At 39.2% G+C, this 20370-nt stretch overlaps 1 protein-coding gene across 17 annotated transcripts in view; it reads right to left on the bottom strand.

The window, feature by feature from the left end:
* Window positions 1-20370, bottom strand: part of CYRIA (CYFIP related Rac1 interactor A) — a 115874-nt gene that overhangs the window by 23775 nt on the left and 71729 nt on the right. For 10 of the 17 annotated variants that reach the window (XM_065527390.2, XM_065527389.2, XM_065527387.2 and 7 more), the window contains one exon: window positions 20003-20082. The exons of the other annotated variants lie outside the window; for them this stretch is intronic. In XM_065527390.2, the coding sequence (XP_065383462.1) occupies window positions 20003-20072 (70 nt within the window). In that variant the 5' untranslated portion in view covers window positions 20073-20082. The remainder of the gene's footprint in view (window positions 1-20002; window positions 20083-20370) is intronic. 17 annotated transcript variants of the gene reach the window in all.

Below are 20370 nucleotides of genomic sequence, written 5' to 3'. Positions count from 1 at the left end.
ATTATGTGCTTCTTGAACAAGAGAGCATGCTCTTCTAATGTCCCTATATTTATGTGCTATATCTCATCCCTCCAGGCCCCCTGCCACACTAAGAATCCACACCCCACTGCTGCTGTTTTTGTCTGAGGAATGCAAGAGATGTTCTGCATAGAGTTTCTTCATTGGTAACTATCAATCAAAGTCAGTGTTCCTCAGCTTACATTTCATGCTCAGCCCTAGGCTGGACACTGAATAAGACACAGAATAATATAAACATAAAATGCCATCTAAATTCTCCCCTCAGGGATGTGTACACCAGTAAGGAGACAAACATACATTTGCAGAAGAAAACTACCCAGGCTTGATCACTGACGGTGTCTCAGACAGTTGGTGATTAACCACCAGATGACTGATTCTTGGCACTAACAGATGACTTCTCCCTGCAATTAATTCTAACACATTGATCAAATATTCTATATTTCCAAAGTAGTACCTAGCCAAGGTATGAGAGAAAGACAAAATCCAGAATTGAAAACAGAGAGTAGAATATTATGAGATAATAGGAAAATCAATGAAGCATATTTATCGAGCACCTATGATATGGTTTGGCTGTGTCCCCACCCAAATCTCATCTTGATTTCCCACCTGTTGTGGGAGGGACCCAGTGGGAGGTAATTGAATCATGAGAGCAAGTCTTTCCCATGCTGTTCTTGTGATAATGAGGAAGTCTCATGAGATCTGATGGTTTTATAAAGAGGAGTTCCCCTGCACAAGCTCCCTCTTTTTGTCTGCTGCCATCCACGTAAGAAGTGACTCACTCCTCTTTGCCTTCTGCCGTAATTGTGAGGCCTCTCTAGCCATGTGGAACTGTAAGTCCATTAAACCTCTTTCTTTTGTAAATTGTCCAACCTCAGGTATGTCTTTATCAGTAGCTCGTGAAAACGGACTAATATGGTAAATCGGTACCAGTACAGTGGAGCACGGCTGAAAAGATACCTGAAAATGTGGAAGCAACTTTGGAACTGGATAACAGACAGAGGTTGGAACAGTTTGGAGGACTCAGAAGACAGGAAAATGTGGAAAAGTTTAGAACTCCCTAGAGACTTGTTGAATATCTTTGACCAAAATGCTGATAATGATATGGACAATGAAATCCAGGCTGAGGTGGTCTCAGGTGGAGATGAAAAACTTGGGAACTGGAGCAAAGGTGACTCTTGTTATGTTTTAGCAAAAAGGCTGGCAGCATTTTGCCCCTACCCCAGAGATTTGTGGAACTTTGAACTTGAGAGAGATGATTTAGGGTACCTGGTGGAAGAAATTTCTAAGCAGCAAAGCATTCAAGATGCAACTTGGGAGCTGGTTAAAGACATTCAGTTTAAAATGGAAAACAGAGCATAAAAGTTTGGAAAATGTGCACCCTGACAATGTGATAGAAAAGAAAATCCCATTGTCTGAGGAGAAATTCAAGTGGGCTGCAGAAATATGTGTAAGTAACTAAGAGCCAAATGTTAATCGCCAAGACAACAATGGGGGAAAAGTCTCCAGGGCATGTCAGAGAACTTCCCCATCACAGGCCTGGAAGCCTAGGAGGAAAAAATGGTTTTGTGGGCCAGGTCCATGGTCCCTCTGCTGTGTGCAGTCTAGGGACTTGGTTTCTTGCATCCCAGCTGCTCTAGCTGTGACTAAAAGGGACCAAGGTACAGCTCAGACTGTGGCTTCAGAGGGTGCAAGTCCCAAGCCATGGTGGCTCACATGTGGTGCTGAGTCTGCAGGTACACAGAAATAAAAAACTGAGGTTTGGGAATCTCCACTTAGATTTCAGAGGATGTACGAAAATGCCTGGATGTCCAGGCAGAAACTTGCTGCAGGGGTGGGGCACTCATGGAGAACCTCTGCCAGGGCAGTGCAGAAGGGAAATGTGGGATGGGCACCCCCACACAGAGTCAACACTGGGGTGCTGCCTAGTGAAGCTGTGAGAAGACGGCCACCATCCTCCAGACCCCAGAATGGCAGATCCACCAAGAGCTTACACTGTGTGCCTGGAAAAGCCACAGACACTCAGCAGCAGCCTGCGAAAGTAGCCAGGAAGGGTGCTATACCCTGCAAAGCCAAAGGCAGGCCATGGAAGCCCACCTCTTGCATCAGTGTGACCTGTATGTGAGACATGGAGCCAAAACAGATCATGTTGTAGCCCCTCTGTTTTGGCCAATTTCTCCCATTTGGAATGGCTGTATTTACCCATTGCCTGTACCCCCATTGTGTTTATGAAGTAACTAACTTGCTTTTAATTTTACAGGTTCATAGGTGGAAGGGACTTGCCTTGTCCAAGATGAGACTTTGGTCTTTGGACTTCTGAGTTAATGCTGAAATGAGTTAAGACTTTGGGGGACTGTTGGGAAGGCATGATTGGTTTTGAAATGTGAGGACATGAGATTTGGGAAGGACCAGAGGTAGAATGATATGATTTGGCTGTACCTCCACCCAAATCTCATCTTGAATTCCCACATGTTGTGGGAGGGACCTAGTGGGAGGTAATTAAATCATGGGGGTAAGTCTTTCCTAGGCTGTTCTTGTGATAGTGAATAAGTCTCACACGATCTGATGGTTTTATAAAGAGCAGTTCCCCTGCACAAGCTCTCTCTCTTTGCCTGCTGCCATCCATGTAAGAGACATGACTTGCTCTCCCTTGCCGTCTGTCATAATTGTGAGGCCTCCCTAGCCAAATGGAACTGTAAGTCCATTAAACCTTTCTCTTTTGTAAATTGCCCAGTCTCAGGTATGACTTTATCAGCAGTGTGAAAATGGACTAATACAACTATTAGGTGCCAATGATGCCAGACACTTTTGGGAGATATGGATCCAACAATAAAGTTCCTGTCCTCAAGGACCTTAGGAGGGTGAGGACAGGATCATGAGATTCAGAAAGCATTTATTGGGTACTTGTTATATGCCTGCCACAGTGACAGGTGATGAGGGGGATGAAGTAATTGATAAAATAAGACTGACATCCTAAAGTGAAAGTACAAACTATCAGTAATAATTTAGTAAAACAGTATAATAAAAGTCATCATGCAGTGAGAGCTAAAGGGCATTGAATGTAGAGACTTTTTTCAGGAACAACCTAAGTGGAAGTTAAAAAAGTCTCTCAGAAAGGAAGATGTAAAATATGGCATCACTGAAGCTATTATTTCACCCTTTCTTGGAAATCTTCCCAGACTTGTCGTTCTGCAACTGTCTCTTCTGTCTTATCTCAGATCAAATTAGTTATTCTCTCCTGTGAATCCTGGGACACAGGTCGTGTCCCTGCTACAGCATCTACCAATATTGCATTATTGATGTTGGTCATCATGTCTGCCTCCTCCAATAGAGTGTAAACTTGCAGCTGTTCACACCACAACTAGCAGAAGCTTAGCACATAGAATACCCCTTTTATGATAATGTGAAAAATTGAACCAAAAGTATTGAGTTGTTTCCATTTAAAATAAACAGATAAAGGAAATGTAGACTATACATACAATGGAATATTATTCTGTCTTAAAAAAAGAAGGAAATCTTGCCATATGCAACAACATGAATAAACCTTGAGGATATTATGCTGAGCAAAATAAGTTAACAGCAGAACACAAACTGCATGATTCCACTTACATGAGGTATTTCAAGGAGTCAAATTCATAGAAACAGAGAGTGGAATGGTAGTTTCCTGGGCATGGGGAAGGGAAAATGAGAGTTGCTAATCAACGGGTATAAAGTTTCCATTATGCAAGATAAATAAGTTGTAGAGATCTATGCTACAACAACTAGCCTATAGTTAAAAATACTGTATTATACACTTAAAATCTGATCAGAGGGTAGATCTCATGGTAGGTCTTCTTACCATAATAAAAAAGAAAAGAAACATAATCCAATATATTGTGTGAATTCATTTCAGTTCTGATTACAGTAAAAAAACCTATTAAAAGCCATTTGAGAAAATCAGAGAAATATCTACACATACTATATATTAGATGATACAAAATAATGTTAATTTAGATATATATCTGTAACACATTTAGATATAAATATGTAACACATTTTCACATTTTTTTAAAAAAATGTAAAATTCACAAAGAATATTTCTCTTGCCCTAACAAGAGAACAAGTTAGATTCTCTACAAATCCTTGTTATTTTCAACTATAAGAAAGTTGAGGTTGCAAAGCCCTTAATGAATTATAATCCATAAGGTGACAAGACTTTCCTGGGAGATATGAGACCACAGGTGATTTCAAGTTTTACAGAGAAATGGTAAGAGGAGAAAGCTGCCATAAATGCAGGTAACAAGAAAATAGCTGACATTTTCACACATTGTAAAAGGAAGAGTGTGAAGTGTCATGAAAGCTGAGAGTCCCTGGGAGCTCCAGGCAGAAGGACAGTCTATGTCAACCTCCAGAGTCTCTTCCATGAACCTTCACCAAGTGCTAACAAAAGAAGTTGAGAACAAGAAAGGAAAAAAGATTTTAAAAAAGAAACCCTCTGGGTTAGGGGAAGATACACAAGAGAAATGCTCCTGCCCTCTCAGTCTTACCTAAGGGTGAAGCGTGACCACGGGAGGGGAGGAGCATTGGGAAGGTGCCCTCTAGGGCCCAGCATGCCAGGCCTGCTGTGGCAGACAGAGCAGAAAAATGAAGAGAAAGCCACCAGGCAGTCCCCAGTAAGTAAAGAACAACTGTCTGCCTGGTGAGGCTGAGGAGGTTGAGAAAAGCCATCCTGAGAAGCAGGTGCACTAGAGGGCCTTCTGAAGCCTGAAGATGTGACAGGAAAACTGAGACAAACTCTTCAGATCCCCAGCTCTGGTAAAGGGCTTGCTTTGATCCTTCCCTCCAATATCTGAAATTTACAGTGAACCAGGTATAACAAGCAATAGTGTAGCCCAGATCCAGATTGGATGGAGTCAGCCATACTAGTGGACTGACAGAAGAAAAGGCATGTGATTTTCTGAGTGCACATATTATTCACATCAGTCATCACTGTTCTGCTGCTTGACATTTGTTAAAAAAAAGCAAAGGGAAAGCCTGACACAAAGCAAGAAAATACCAAACACAAAGCAAGAAAATACCACCAAAAAAGTAACGATTCAATAATACAGTCTAGAGATAGCCCAGAGGTTGAAATGTATAGATTAGGATCCTAAAATAACTATAAAAATATGTTAAAGAATCTATAAAGTTGAATAATGTATGTGTAAAAATGGAAAATTTCAGAAAATCCATTGAAAGTATTTATTAGGTGGTGCAAAAGTAATTGCTGTTTTTGCCATTGAAAACAGAAATACTAAAAATGAAAAATTCCACATTAGATGGTTTCTACTAATGATAAGCTCCTTGATAAGTTTATCATTAGTAGAAAGTATCAGTAAACTTGAAGACAGACCAATAAAAATTATATAAACTGTATACAAAGAAAAAAAGAATTTAAAAAATAGAACAGAGTATCTGAGATTTGTGAAGCAATGTCAAATCACCTTACTTATATAATTGGTATTCCAGAAGAAAAAGAAAACAACAGAAAAAGACATTTGAAAAGATAATAAGCAAGAATGTTCAAAATTAATGACAGGTATTAATTCATAGATCCAGGAAACTAGAGAACCATAAACAGGATAATGACAAAGAAAACATATACAGGCACATCAAAGTCAAACTACTACAAAACAAAAATAAAGATAAATGATTAATAGCAGCCAGAGAAAAGTGTATTACATTTAGGGGAGCAATGATAAAAATGGCTTCTCATCAGAAACAATGAAAGTCAGAAGACAATGGAATCATTTCTTTCAAGTGTTTTAAGAAAAACAAAGCAAACAATAACTGCAACTCCAAAATCCCCCAAACCTGTGGATCTAGAACTCTATGTAAGTATCATTTAAAAATGAAAATTAAATGGCAATATATTTAGACAGATAAAAACTCAAAGAATTTGTTTCCAATAGACTTGAACTAAAAGAAACATTAAATTAAGTTTTTTAGACTTGGGAAAATGACACCAGAGAGACCTTGTTATGTGAGAAGGAATGAAGAACACCAGAACAAGTAAATAAATATGCAAGTAAATATGAAGGCCTTATTAAAATGACATGCATGCACGTGCACACACGCACACATACACTCTTAAATGATAATTGACAGTTTAAAATAAAAAAAAAAAACCACATTGCAATGAGTAGTTTATGGCATATATAGAAGCAACATATATAACAAAAGCACAAAGTGAAAAGGTATTAATTTGCAATCTGCCAGCCTCAGCCTCCCAAAGGTATGGTGGTATGAGCCACTGTGCTCAGCCTAAAGGCAGATATTATCAGCCTGGATGAAAAACCTAGGACCAGCTATATGTTGTTTACAAGAAACACACTCTAATGATAAAGACATAAACAGGATGAAAGCAAAAGAATGGGAAAATATATGCCATGTTAAACACTAACCATAAAAAGGCTGGTATAGTCAAAATATAAAATGCTTAAGGGTGTATTTGACAAAAGATGTGCAGCACTTCTATATTAAAAACTTTAAAATATTAGTGAATAAAATTAAATGATATATAAATAAAAGGAAAGATGTGCTATATTCATAGATAGGAAAAATCAATATTATGCAGATGGCAATTCTCCCCTAATCGTTCCATAGATTTGATGCAATTATAATCAATATCCCAGTAGAATTTTTTATTGTAGAAACTGATGACTAATTAGAAAATTTATTTAGAAAAGTAAAGGAGTTAGAATAGCCAAAACAATCTTGCAAAAGAGTTAAAAGACTTACTCTTTATTGACTCTAAGACCTATTACTTGTTATATTTGGTATTAATTGGTGAGAAGGTAGATCAATCAGAAAAAACAGAGAGTGCTGAAGTAGCCTGTATCACACATATTACAATTAGCACATTTATGAAATGGACATTAAAGCAATCCACCTGTGCTACTACAATATTATAGACTATGAAAAAATAATAAACCTAATACCTTTTTCACAACATATACAAAAATTAGTTCAAGATCAGTCACTGATCTAAATGTAAAGCTTAAAACAATACAGCTTTCAGAAGAAGACAAAGCAAAATATCTTTGTGACCTTGGTATACGTCATAATTTCTTAGAATACAGAAAATGCTTAGCATAAAATTTAAAAATTATAAACTGTACTTCATCAAAACTTGAAACTTCCATTCATGAAAAGATATCATTAAGAAAATAAGTAGGTAAGCCTACTAGGTAAAAATATTTGCAAGATATATCTCACAAAACACACGTATCCAAACTACAATAAAGAACTCCTACAATTTACCAATACGAAGACAAACAACCTAACTAAAACTAGGCAAAAGACATGACAAGATATTTTCTTAAACAGATAAGCAACTATACAACAAGCACATGAAAAAGAGCTCAACACTGTCAGTAATTATGGAAATGCAAATTAAAAACACCATGAGATACTACCCCACCACTGCTAGAACAGCTAACAGGAAAAAGACTGACAATACCAAATGTCGGAGAAGATGTGGAACACTTGGAGTTGCTTAGTTGTTAGTAGGAATGTAAAATAGCACATCTCATTTGAAAAGCTGTTTCACAGTTTTTTTTTTGTATGTATAAGCATGTTTATTATTATTTTAATTTTTATGTTTATTTTAGATCCAGTGCATCTTAGTGTATGCAAATTATATCCTAATGAAAATAAAATTTAAAAAGTGGAGTTGTCAGGAAAAGAAGAAATAATTCTTCTTTTCTGTGAAGATGGAATAATGTCAGCATTAACCAGAAGAAAAGAATTGGATCTTCCAAAGGAATCCTTTTTTAAAAACAATTTTACAACTTTGTTGAGATTTAATTCATGTGCCATATGATTTACCCATTTAAAGTGCATAAACGGTTTAAAATATATTCTTAGTGTTGTTCAACCATCATTACAATCAGTTTTAGAACATTTTCATTAACACCCCAAAAAGATGTTGTACCATTAGCAGCCACTCCTCATTTCTCTCCAATCCTCTCCCCACCTCCAGGCCTAGACAACTAACCTTTCTGTCTTGACAAATTTGCCTATTCTAGACATTTCATACAGATGAAATCAACAGTGTGTGGTCTTTGTAACTAGCATCTTTCACTTAGCACAATGATTTCAAGGTTCATCCATGTCATATCACCTATCAGTACTTCATTTTTTAAATTGATCAATAATATTACAGTGAATTGACACAACACTTTATTTGCCCATTCATCAGCTGATGGGCATTTGGGCTGTTCTCACTTTTCAGCTATTATAAATAATCCTGCTATGAACATTAATGTGCGATTTCTTGTGTGGACATATATTTTCATTTTTCTTGCATATATATCTAGGAGTGGAATAGCTGGGTCATATGGTAGCTTTATGTTTAACCTTTTGAAGAATTTTCAGACTGTTTTCCAAAGCAGATGTACAATTTTACATTCCTACCCGTGGTGTATGATAATCCTGTTTTTTTTTTTCCACATCCCTACTAACACTTATTATCTCTCTTTTTGATTAGAACAATCCTAGTGGGTGTGAAACTCTATCTCATTGTCATTTTGATTTGCATTTCCTTCATGACTAATGACAGTGAACATCTTTTCATGTGCTTATTGGCCATTTGTTTATTTTCTTTGGAGAAATGTCCACTCAGATCCCAAAGAAATCTTTGATAGATCAAGTTATTTGCTGATTGAAAATAAAATAGTTCATGTGAAGTGAGAATGCATAGATTTTAATTTACTTGAACCTCTACCTAACTTGGAGATCTTCCACTCCAAGCTTTGGATCTTGGAGCTCCAAAAGTTGCATGGGTTAGCTCCCCTGTTGTAAACACTAACTATGTATCCTCACCTGGATGCATGAATTAAAGGTGGTTCACAAAGCAGCTTATCATCAGAAGCACCTGGAAATGTGGGAAAAATGGATTCTTGGGGCTAAACAATTGAATCTGAGTTTTTCGGTAAGTCTCAGGTAACTATATAAAAAGAAGGTTCACCAGATGTTTCTAACGATCATTTCAGCCTTAGAATTACTGAAACTACTTCATTGAGTGGTTAATGCCTGCTGCCCATGTTGGGTGCCATAATGGTGGGTCTGATTGCACAATCTTGAGTAGAACTTCAGACATACTTATTCCTGTAAACTGAAGCCATCACTCATGAAAGATTAGTTTGTTGCATTAATCTTTAATTCTTCCCTGTCTCCCAGACTTCAAAGACTTGGACATGGAGACATGGCAAGGAAGTAGAGAGAGAACAAAAAGAAGTAGAGGAATGAAAAACAGCAATAAAGAAGATGTTAACTGGTTGTAGAGAAACATGAATACCAAGTTTATAGAATGCATTGTAAAGGTCAGATGAGAATTTAAATCAGATCTATGCAACAGGAAAACCTAAGGACAGATGTGTCTAATTTTGTATTGTGTTTTGACCCAGCTTAATTATATCTATTTGACCCAGTTCAATTATATTCTATCACTAACTTCAAAAAGAATATTTAACACTCAAAGTAGAGGTGCCAAATTCATTAAAGTTGCTACTACATGCTATTCAGCCTTCCTCCTTCCCGCCACCTCTTCCTCCTTAACTCTTTACAATCCAGCCTCTATATTCAAAGCAACAAATTCAAAATCTGCTCCTCTAGTGGCCACTAGTGACTGGACAGCTCACTGCCTAATTCATCAGTCCCTTTTCAGACTTCATTCTTCTTGACAGCTTTGCAGCATTGAATCCATTTACATTCCCTCCTTCTTGATCACCTGTGCTCTCGTGACTGCCTGGATAGAGCCCACTTCACTCTGTTCCCTCATGGGATCAGCATCTGTTATTGAGGTTCATTCATGGGTTAAGTGCTGAGTCACAAAACTGAAGTGGGCCCGGACCCTGCCTCCAGGAATTTCAGTTTAGTAAGATGTCCTCCTGCTTCTACAGTCTGACCTCTCTCATAGATTCTCGGACTTCTCAAGCCCCCTTTAACACAAGCACACCTAATGTTCCCATCTTCTCAGCTCTCTGGTTTTCTCTCAGGGATGTCAGCTATTCTCTTTGGAGGTGATCCCCAGTCCTGGACATCTAGCCCTAAGCTCCTAAGCTTGGCAGTCTTGCCTTCCATGGTCTAACCCAAGTCAGCCTTCCATTTCCTTCCCCATTTCTCTCCAGAAAGCATTTGGTGTTTTGTCTAAATTGGACCTCTTGCTGTTCTTCAGACAGGCCTTTCCTATTCTAGTTTCCATGCCTTTAATCATACTGTTTCCATCTGCTAAAAAAACTCTCCCTATCTGTGCCTATAGAAAAATCACTCATTCTTTAAAGCCCATTCCAAATGTCATCTCTTGCAAGAAGATTTCTCCAATTCCTTCCATGGCCTTCTGTTTCCCGAAACTAGATGTATGCTCTTTTTCCTTCCTTACTCTCATGCCACTCTGTGCTTGTGTAAGTCCTTTATTTATTTCATCTTAATCTGAGTGACTATATTGTCCTCCACTCTAACCTGAGACTTCATTGGGCAATGACTGCTCTTGTTTACTTCCGTGTCCCCAACACTGAGTGGCTTAGAAGTACACTCACAACCATACTCAACATGCCCTTAGTGGACTGAATTGAAATCCAGAGACTGAAGGAGAAATCATGATAGCAGCCCACCTCCCCTACCCCTCCGGCCCATCATCATTTCTTGAAAATTATCTTTAGGAAATACGATTTTCAAGATGATATTTTTTTTCCATGAAATGTCTTAGTTTGCAGACAACTAAGATATCCCTCTCTGGTCAGGGATAGAACGATTGCTGTAGCTCTTCTAGGCAGCTGCTGGTGGTGAGCACTTAGGGGAAGTAAAACCAGGGGAGGAGGAGAGCCGAAGAGATCCATGTTCCCATCTTGATTTCCTAGTTATTTCCTGTGTGACTTCACCCTAGTTATTTATCTTCTCAGAGTCTCAGTGGAATAAAGTTAATCTTCTCCATAGGACTGATGAGAAAATAAGCAGGATTTTATATATGTTTATAAATTTATAGTTCTATATCTTCCTTAAATACTATAGCTCTAGTCCCAGTAATAAGCCACTGGACATGGGAATCCAGTTCACACTTCTTCCTCTTGAGGAAATTACATCGACAAATGGAGTTTTAGTACCATAAACTATCATCAAAATTTGAGACTTATAAATGCTCTGTTTAGCCACCATGATCTTTCTTTACATAAAACATTAAGAAAATATTCAAAGTACCAGACTGGGCAAAGCAGAGTACTCTGGTAGTAGTGGGTGGGGGCGCGTAGAAGCCCCTCTCAATGCCTCCCTACGTACCATGGTGGTGGGGGACAGAGTTTTCAAACACAGACTCAGAAATCTGATGCTCAGGAGAATACCAGTTGAAAACCAGTTTTAAATACCTGCAAATTCTACTTGGATCACTTTAAAGGCTTTTGAGATTAGACTTGACCAAGAATTCAACACTGTCTTTCTGGAAGCATGGAAAGCTGAGACTCCAAGAACAGCTAAACAGGCAAGTGGGGCCACTGAATTCTGGGAGGTACACATGAGCATGCACAGATGCATATGGAATTTAGGGTTTCCAAAACATAACAAGCACATTAGTCTCCTACTCCCAGGCCTTTATAAACCCCCACAGTTGTGAATAAATGGGACATGTTACCACTATTTTGGCCTTGGCACACACTGAATGCAACAATGTAAAATGCATCTGATAAGAAATGGATGGGAACAGTTAAACATGTAAACAGTAAAAGAAGGGTGGTGAGATTATAGATAATTTGTTTTGTAATTTTTTAAAAAAATTAATAAACCATTTTTTTAACAACATATATGTGTGTGTGTATGTATATGTGTGTGTACTTTTTTTAGAGGAATACCAAAAGGTAAACCAGTAAAAAAGCCCATTTGTTTGATACATCAACTCACTCTGCCTCTAGTTAAACCCCTTACCAAACCAAACCAAGCCAAACAATAACAACAACATAGCAGGCTGAGTTAAATCAGAAGCAAGGCATCTTTCATTGACTATAAACTAGATTAAATGTGTTTTCAGAACATACAAGCTTTGGGGACACTTTTCCTTTTCAAGTAGCTATTTAAAATCTGACAGACATTAAAAAAAAAAATACACATACGGAGCTTACACTTTTGGTTTAGTGCACCTTTGAAGAGTCTTATAGCAATTCCTTAGCAAACTTCTGCTAGAAGGTTTAATCTATATGGAAGGATGTTCCAATTATTATTTTTAATGGAGATAAAATACTTGAAAAATTAAAGTTTAGGCCGGGTGCGGTGGCTCACGCCTGTAATCCCAGCACTTTCAGAGGCCGAGGTGGGCAGATCATGAGGTCAGAAGATGGAGACCATCCTGGCTAATACGGTGAAACCCCATCTCTACTAAAAATACAAAAAAACTGGTGGCGGGTGTCTGTAGTCCCAGCTACTCGGGAGGCTGAGGCAGGAGAATGGCGTGAACCCAGGAGGCAGAGCTTGCAGTGAGCCGAGATCCCACCACTGCACTCCAGCCTGGGTGACAGAGCAAGATTCCATCTCAAAAAAAAAAAAAAGAAAAATTAAAGTTTAAAGCACATTAGAGTTTGCAACAGATGGTGATCACTGGGTAAAAAAGACATTTAACTGTGCTTGCTATTGTGAAATTGGAATTTCGAAAAGGGGTGAACATGAGAGTTAGGGAAGAAACACGGGCTTAGTTTGAGCAGGCATAAATGTTCGTCATTCATGTACTCATTCTCGTTTGTCAATATATTCAATCAAAAAATAAGAGGGGGGGCGGAGCAAGATGGCCGAATAGGAGCAGCTCCAGTCTCCAACTCCCAGCGCGAGCGACACAGAAGACCGGTGATTTCTGCATTTTCAACTGAGGTACTGGGTTCATCTCACTGGGGAGTGCCGGACGATCGGAGCTGGTCAGCTGCTGCAGCCCGACCAGCGAGAGCTGAAGCAGGGCGAGGCATTGCCTCACCTGGGAAGCGCAAGGGGGAAGGGAGTCCCTTTTCCTAGCCAGGGGAACTGAGACACACAACACCTGGAAAATCGGGTAACTCCCACCCCAATACTGCGCTTTAGGAAACAGGCACACCAGGAGATCATATCCCACACCTGGCCGGGAGGGTCCCACACCCACGGAGCCTCCCTCGTTGCTAGCGCAGCAGTCTGTGATCTACCGGCAAGGCAGCAGCGAGGCTGGGGGAGGGGCGCCCGCCATTGCTGAGGCTTAAGTAGGTAAACAAAGCTGCTGGGAAGCTCGAACTGGGTGGAGCTCACAGCAGCTCAAGGAAACCTGCCTGTCTCTGTAGACTCCACCTCTGGGGACAGGGCACAGTAAACTAAGACACACAGACACCTCTGCACAGACGCAAACGACTCTGTCTGACAGCTTTGAAGAGAGCAGTGGATCTCCCAACACGGAGGCTGAGATCTGAGAAGGGACAGACTCCCTGCTCAAGCGGGTCCCTGACCCCTGAGTAGCCTAACTGGGAGACATCCCCCACTAGGGGCAGTCTGACACCCCACACCTCACAGGGAGGAGTATACCCCTGAGAGGAAGCTTCCAAAGCAAGAATCAGACAGGTACACTCGCTGTTCAGAAATATTCTATCTTCTGCAGCCTCTGGGGCTGATACCCAGGCAAACAGGGTCTGGAGTGGACCTCAAGCAATCTCCAACAGACCTACAGCTGAGGGTCCTGACTGTTAGAAGGAAAACTATCAAACAGGAAGGACACCTACACCAAAACCCCATCAGTACATCACCATCATCAAAGACCAGAGGCAGATAAAACCACAAAGATGGGGAAAAAGCAGGGCAGAAAAGCTGGAAATTCAAAAAATAAGAGCGCATCTCCCCCGGCAAAGGAGCGCAGCTCGTCGCCAGCAACGGATCAAAGCTGGACGGAGAATGACTTTGACGAGATGAGAGAAGAAGGCTTCAGTCCAACAAATTTCTCAGAGCTAAAGGAGGAATTACGTACCCAGCGCAAAGAAACTAAAAATCTTGAAAAAAAAGTGGAAGAATTGATGGCTAGAGTAATTAATGCAGAGAAGGTCCTAAACGAAATGAAAGAGATGAAAACCATGACACGAGAAATACGTGACAAATGCACAAGCTTCAGTAACCAACTCGATCAACTGGAAGAAAGAGTATCAGCGATTGAGGATCAAATGAATGAAATGAAGCGAGAAGAGAAACCAAAAGAAAAAAGAAGAAAAAGAAACGAACAAAGCCTGCAAGAAGTATGGGATTATGTAAAAAGACCAAATCTACGTCTGATTGGGGTGCCTGAAAGTGAGGGGGAAAATGGAACCAAGTTGGAAAACACTCTTCAGGATATCATCCAGGAGAACTTCCCCAACCTAGTAGGGCAGGCCAACATTCAAATCCAGGAAATACAGAGAACGCCACAAAGATACTCCTCGAGAAGAGCAACTCCAAGACACATAATTGCCAGATTCACCAAAGTTGAAATGAAGGAAAAAATCTTAAGGGCAGCCAGAGAGAAAGGTCGGGTTACCCACAAAGGGAAGCCCATCAGACTAACAGCAGATCTCTCCGCAGAAACTCTACAAGCCAGAAGAGAGTGGGGGCCAATATTCAACATTCTTAAAGAAAAGAATTTTAAACCCAGAATTTCATATCCAGCCAAACTAAGTTTCATAAGTGAAGGAGAAATAAAATCCTTTACAGATAAGCAAATGCTTAGAGATTTTGTCACCACTAGGCCTGCCTTACAAGAGATCCTGAAGGAAGCACTAAACATGGAAAGGAACAACCGGTACCAGCCATTGCAAAAACATGCCAAAATGTAAAGACCATTGAGGCTAGGAAGAAACTGCATCAACTAATGAGCAAAATAACCAGTTAATATCATAATGGCAGGATCAAGTTCACACATAACAATATTAACCTTAAATGTAAATGGACTAAATGCTCCAATTAAAAGACACAGACTGGCAAACTGGATAAAGAGTCAAGACCCATCAGTCTGCTGTATTCAGGAGACCCATCTCACACGCAGAGACATACATAGGCTCAAATAAAGGGATGGAGGAAGATTTACCAAGCAAATGGAGAACAAAAAAAAGCAGGGGTTGCAATACTAGTCTCTGATAAAACAGACTTTAAACCATCAAAGATCAAAAGAGACAAAGAAGGCCATTACATAATGGTCAAGGGATCAATTCAACAGGAAGAGCTAACTATCCTAAATATATATGCACCCAATACAGGAGCACCCAGATTCATCAAGCAAGTCCTTAGAGACTTACAAAGAGACTTAGACTCCCATACAATAATAATGGGAGACTTCAACACTCCACTGTCAACATTAGACAGATCAACGAGACAGAAAGTTAACAAGGATATCCAGGAATTGAACTCATCTCTGCAACAAGCAGACCTAATAGACATCTATAGAACTCTCCACCCCAAATCAACAGAATATACATTCTTCTCAGCACCACATCATACTTACTCCAAAATTGACCACGTAATTGGAAGTAAAGCACTCCTCAGCAAATGTACAAGAACAGAAATTATAACAAACTGTCTCTCAGACCACAGTGCAATCAAACTAGAACTCAGGACTAAGAAACTCACTCAAAACCGCTCAACTACATGGAAACTGAACAACCTGCTCCTGAATGACTACTGGGTACATAACGAAATGAAGGCAGAAATAAAGATGTTCTTTGAAACCAATGAGAACAAAGATACAACATACCAGAATCTCTGGGACACATTTAAAGCAGTGTGTAGAGGGAAATTTATAGCACTAAATGCCCACAAGAGAAAGCAGGAAAGATGTAAAATTGACACTCTAACATCGCAATTAAAAGAACTAGAGAAGCAAGAGCAAACACATTCGAAAGCTAGCAGAAGGCAAGAAATAACTAAGATCAGAGCAGAACTGAAGGAGATAGAGACACAAAAAACCCTCCAAAAAATCAATGAATCCAGGAGTTGGTTTTTTGAAAAGATCAACAAAATTGACAGACCACTAGCCAGACTAATAAAGAAGAAAAGAGAGAAGAATCAAATCGACGCAATTAAAAATGATCAAGGGGATATCACCACCGACCCCACAGAAATACAAACTACCATCAGAGAATACTATAAACACCTCTACGCAAATAAACTGGAAAATCTAGAAGAAATGGATAATTTCCTGGACACTTACACTCTTCCAAGACTAAACCAGGAAGAAGTTGAATCCCTGAATAGACCAATAGCAGGCTCTGAAATTGAGGCAACAATTAATAGCCTACCAACCAAAAAAAGTCCAGGACCAGATGGATTCACAGCTGAATTCTACCAGAGGTACAAAGAGGAGTTGGTACCATTCCTTCTGAAACTATTCCAATCAATAGAAAAAGAGGGAATCCTCCCTAACTCATTTTATGAGGCCAACATCATCCTGATACCAAAGCCTGGCAGAGACACAACAAAAAAAGAGAATTTTAGACCAATATCCCTGATGAACATCGATGCAAAAATCCTCAATAAAATACTGGCAAACCGGATTCAGCAACACATCAAAAAGCTTATCCACCATGATCAAGTGGGCTTCATCCCTGGGATGCAAGGCTGGTTCAACATTCGCAAATCAATAAACATAATCCAGCATATAAACAGAACCAAAGACAAGAACCACATGATTATCTCAATAGATGCAGAAAAGGCTTTTGACAAAATTCAACAGCCCTTCATGCTAAAAACGCTCAATAAATTCGGTATTGATGGAACGTACCTCAAAATAATAAGAGCTATTTATGACAAACCCACAGCCAATATCATACTGAATGGGCAAAAACTGGAAAAATTCCCTTTGAAAACTGGCACAAGACAGGGATGCCCTCTCTCACCACTCCTATTCAACATAGTGTTGGAAGTTCTGGCTAGGGCAATCAGGCAAGAGAAAGAAATCAAGGGTATTCAGTTAGGAAAAGAAGAAGTCAAATTGTCCCTGTTTGCAGATGACATGATTGTATATTTAGAAAACCCCATTGTCTCAGCCCAAAATCTCCTTAAGCTGATAAGCAACTTCAGCAAAGTCTCAGGATACAAAATTAATGTGCAAAAATCACAAGCATTCTTATACACCAGTAACAGACAAACAGAGAGCCAAATCAGGAATGAACTTCCATTCACAATTGCTTCAAAGAGAATAAAATACCTAGGAATCCAACTTACAAGGGATGTAAAGGACCTCTTCAAGGAGAACTACAAACCACTGCTCAGTGAAATCAAAGAGGACACAAACAAATGGAAGAACATACCATGCTCATGGATAGGAAGAATCAATATTGTGAAAATGGCCATACTGCCCAAGGTAATTTATAGATTCAATGCCATCCCCATCAAGCTACCAATGAGTTTCTTCACAGAATTGGAAAAAACTGCTTTAAAGTTCATATGGAACCAAAAAAGAGCCCGCATCTCCAAGACAATCCTAAGTCAAAAGAACAAAGCTGGAGGCATCACGCTACCTGACTTCAAACTATACTACAAGGCTACAGTAACCAAAACAGCATGGTACTGGTACCAAAACAGAGATATAGACCAATGGAACAGAACAGAGTCCTCAGAAATAATACCACACATCTACAGCCATTTGATCTTTGACAAACCTGAGAGAAACAAGAAATGGGGAAAGGATTCCCTATTTAATAAATGGTGCTGGGAAAATTGGCTAGCCATAAGTAGAAAGCTGAAACTGGATCCTTTCCTTACTCCTTATACGAAAATTAATTCAAGATGGATTAGAGATTTAAATGTTAGACCTAGTACCATAAAAATCCTAGAGGAAAACCTAGGTAGTACCATTCAGGACATAGGCATGGGCAAAGACTTCATGTCTAAAACACCAAAAGCAACGGCAGCAAAAGCCAAAATTGACAAATGGGATCTCATTAAACTAAAGAGCTTCTGCACAGCAAAAGACACTACCATCAGAGTGAACAGGCAACCTACAGAATGGGAGAAAATTTTTGCAATCTACTCATCTGACAAAGGGCTAATATCCAGAACCTACAAAGAACTCAAACAAATTTACAAGAAAAAAACAAACAACCCCATCAAAAAGTGGGCAAAGGACATGAACAGACATTTCTCAAAAGAAGACATTCATACAGCCAACAGACACATGAAACAATGCTCATCATCACTGGCCATCAGAGAAATGCAAATCAAAACCACAATGAGATACCATCTCACACCAGTTAGAATGGCAATCATTAAAAAGTCAGGAAACAACAGGTGCTGGAGAGGATGTGGAGAAATAGGAACACTTTTACACTGTTGGTGGGATTGTAAACTACTTCAACCATTATGGAAAACAGTATGGCGATTCCTCAAGGATCTAGAACTAGATGTACCGTATGACCCAGCCATCCCATTACTGGGTATATACCCAAAGGATTATAAATTATGCTGCTATAAAGACACATGCACACGTATGTTTATTGCAGCACTATTCACAATAGCAAAGACTTGGAATCAACCCAAATGTCCATCAGTGACAGATTGGATTAAGAAAATGTGGCACATATACACCATGGAATACTATGCAGCCATAAAAAAGGATGAGTTTGAGTCCTTTGTAGGGACTTGGATGCAGCTGGAATCCATCATTCTTAGCAAACTATCACAAGAACAGAAAACCAAACACCGCATGTTCTCACTCATAGGTGGGAACTGAACAATGAGATCACTCGGACTCAGGAAGGGGAACATCACACACCGGGGCCTATCATGGGGAGGGGGGAGGGGGGAGGGATTGCATTGGGAGTTATACCTGATGTAAATGACGAGTTGATGGGTGCAGCACAGCAACATGGCACAACTATACATATGTAACAAACCTGCACGTTATGCACATGTACCCTACAACTTAAAGTATAATAATAATAAATAAATTAAAAAAAAAAAAAAAAAAAAAAAAAAAAAAAAAGAAAAAGTCTCTGTCTTTTTTCAGTCATGATTCTTAAGCCATTTCACCCGAGAAAAAATTAAAGTTTTTGATAAGAGAAACATAACCTTTAGGATAAAAGAGATATATGTCAAAATCCTGAAATGGTTTGTACAATCAAATAATACATACAGAAAAAAGGAAATGACTAAAAATATTCTGTAAGCCTTATTTCTGGTATTGATCATGATTTTCTTTCACATTTAGCAATATTTGTTTTATATGAATCTTTGTAAATTACTGTCCTTAGTATTTTCTTTGGAACATGATACAGTAATTCATAAACATTTTAAGGAAAAATACGTGATGTTTTCTTCACATCTTTTTCTTTTGTATGCACTTAATAATTGTGGGCTTACGACCTTCAAAAGGAAAGCAAAGACTAAAATGTCCTCTATTTATGCTAGACCTACAAAAGTTGATTACTTCTAAAATCAAAGAAAACCATGGGTATATTAAACACATTTTCCATTGGGTTTCTTAAAAATTAGGGGGAAAAAAAGCAGGAAAATGACATTAGAAATGATTTCAGAAAAAAATGCATAATGACTGATATGATTTGGCTGTGTCCCCACACAAATCTCATCTTGAATTGTAGCTCCCATAATTCCCACGTGTTGTGGGAGGGACCCGATGGGAGGTAACTGAATCATGGGGATGGGTCTTTCCCATACTGCTCTCATGACAGTGAATAGGAGTTTCACGCTGATGGTTTTATAAAGGGGAGTTCCCCTACACAAGCTCTCTCTTGCCTGCCGCCATGTAAGACGTCCCCTGCTCTTCCACTATGATTGTGAGGCCTCCTGAGCCATGTGGAATCGTGAGTCAATTAAACCTCTTTCCTTTATAAATTATCCAGTCTCAGGCATGTCTTTATTAGCAGCATGAGAACAGACTAATACAGTGACCTTTGGATTTGATTCAACTATGATATAAAATCTTTATGTTATAACTTCCTTATCAACAAACTATAAGGAATGTAAAAAAGTTTCCATTATTATAACTTTTGGAACTTACTTTCAAAATCCAGGAAAAAGTGTGGATAGTTTTCAATTTCCCTGGTAAGGACTTTGAGCAGGTTTCCCATCCCAGCAAACCTAGGAAAGGCAACACAAAACCAAATACCATTAGCAACATAAAAAAAAAAATAGACTTGCATGACTATCCCTGGGCCCCCCATAGCTACCTTTGAATACCAGAAGCATCTCCAACGCAGGGGCTGAGCAATAATGTAGCAACTTATTTCTGAATTGGTGACAGATAAATATCTCTGAGGTGCTGGGTCTCTAAAACTTAGGTACATGTGACCTAAGTCATACAAAGTATGACAATGATAGAAGTGTTACAAGCTCTCTCTTGAGAATACACATGCAGTCCATATCTCG

The sequence above is a fragment of the Macaca fascicularis genome, chromosome 13 (assembly GCF_037993035.2).
Source record: "Macaca fascicularis isolate 582-1 chromosome 13, T2T-MFA8v1.1".
In the NCBI taxonomy this organism is placed as follows: Eukaryota; Metazoa; Chordata; class Mammalia; order Primates; family Cercopithecidae; genus Macaca; species Macaca fascicularis.
Note: the sequence above shows the minus strand (reverse complement) of the source record. Positions and strands in the feature narration are given on the sequence as shown.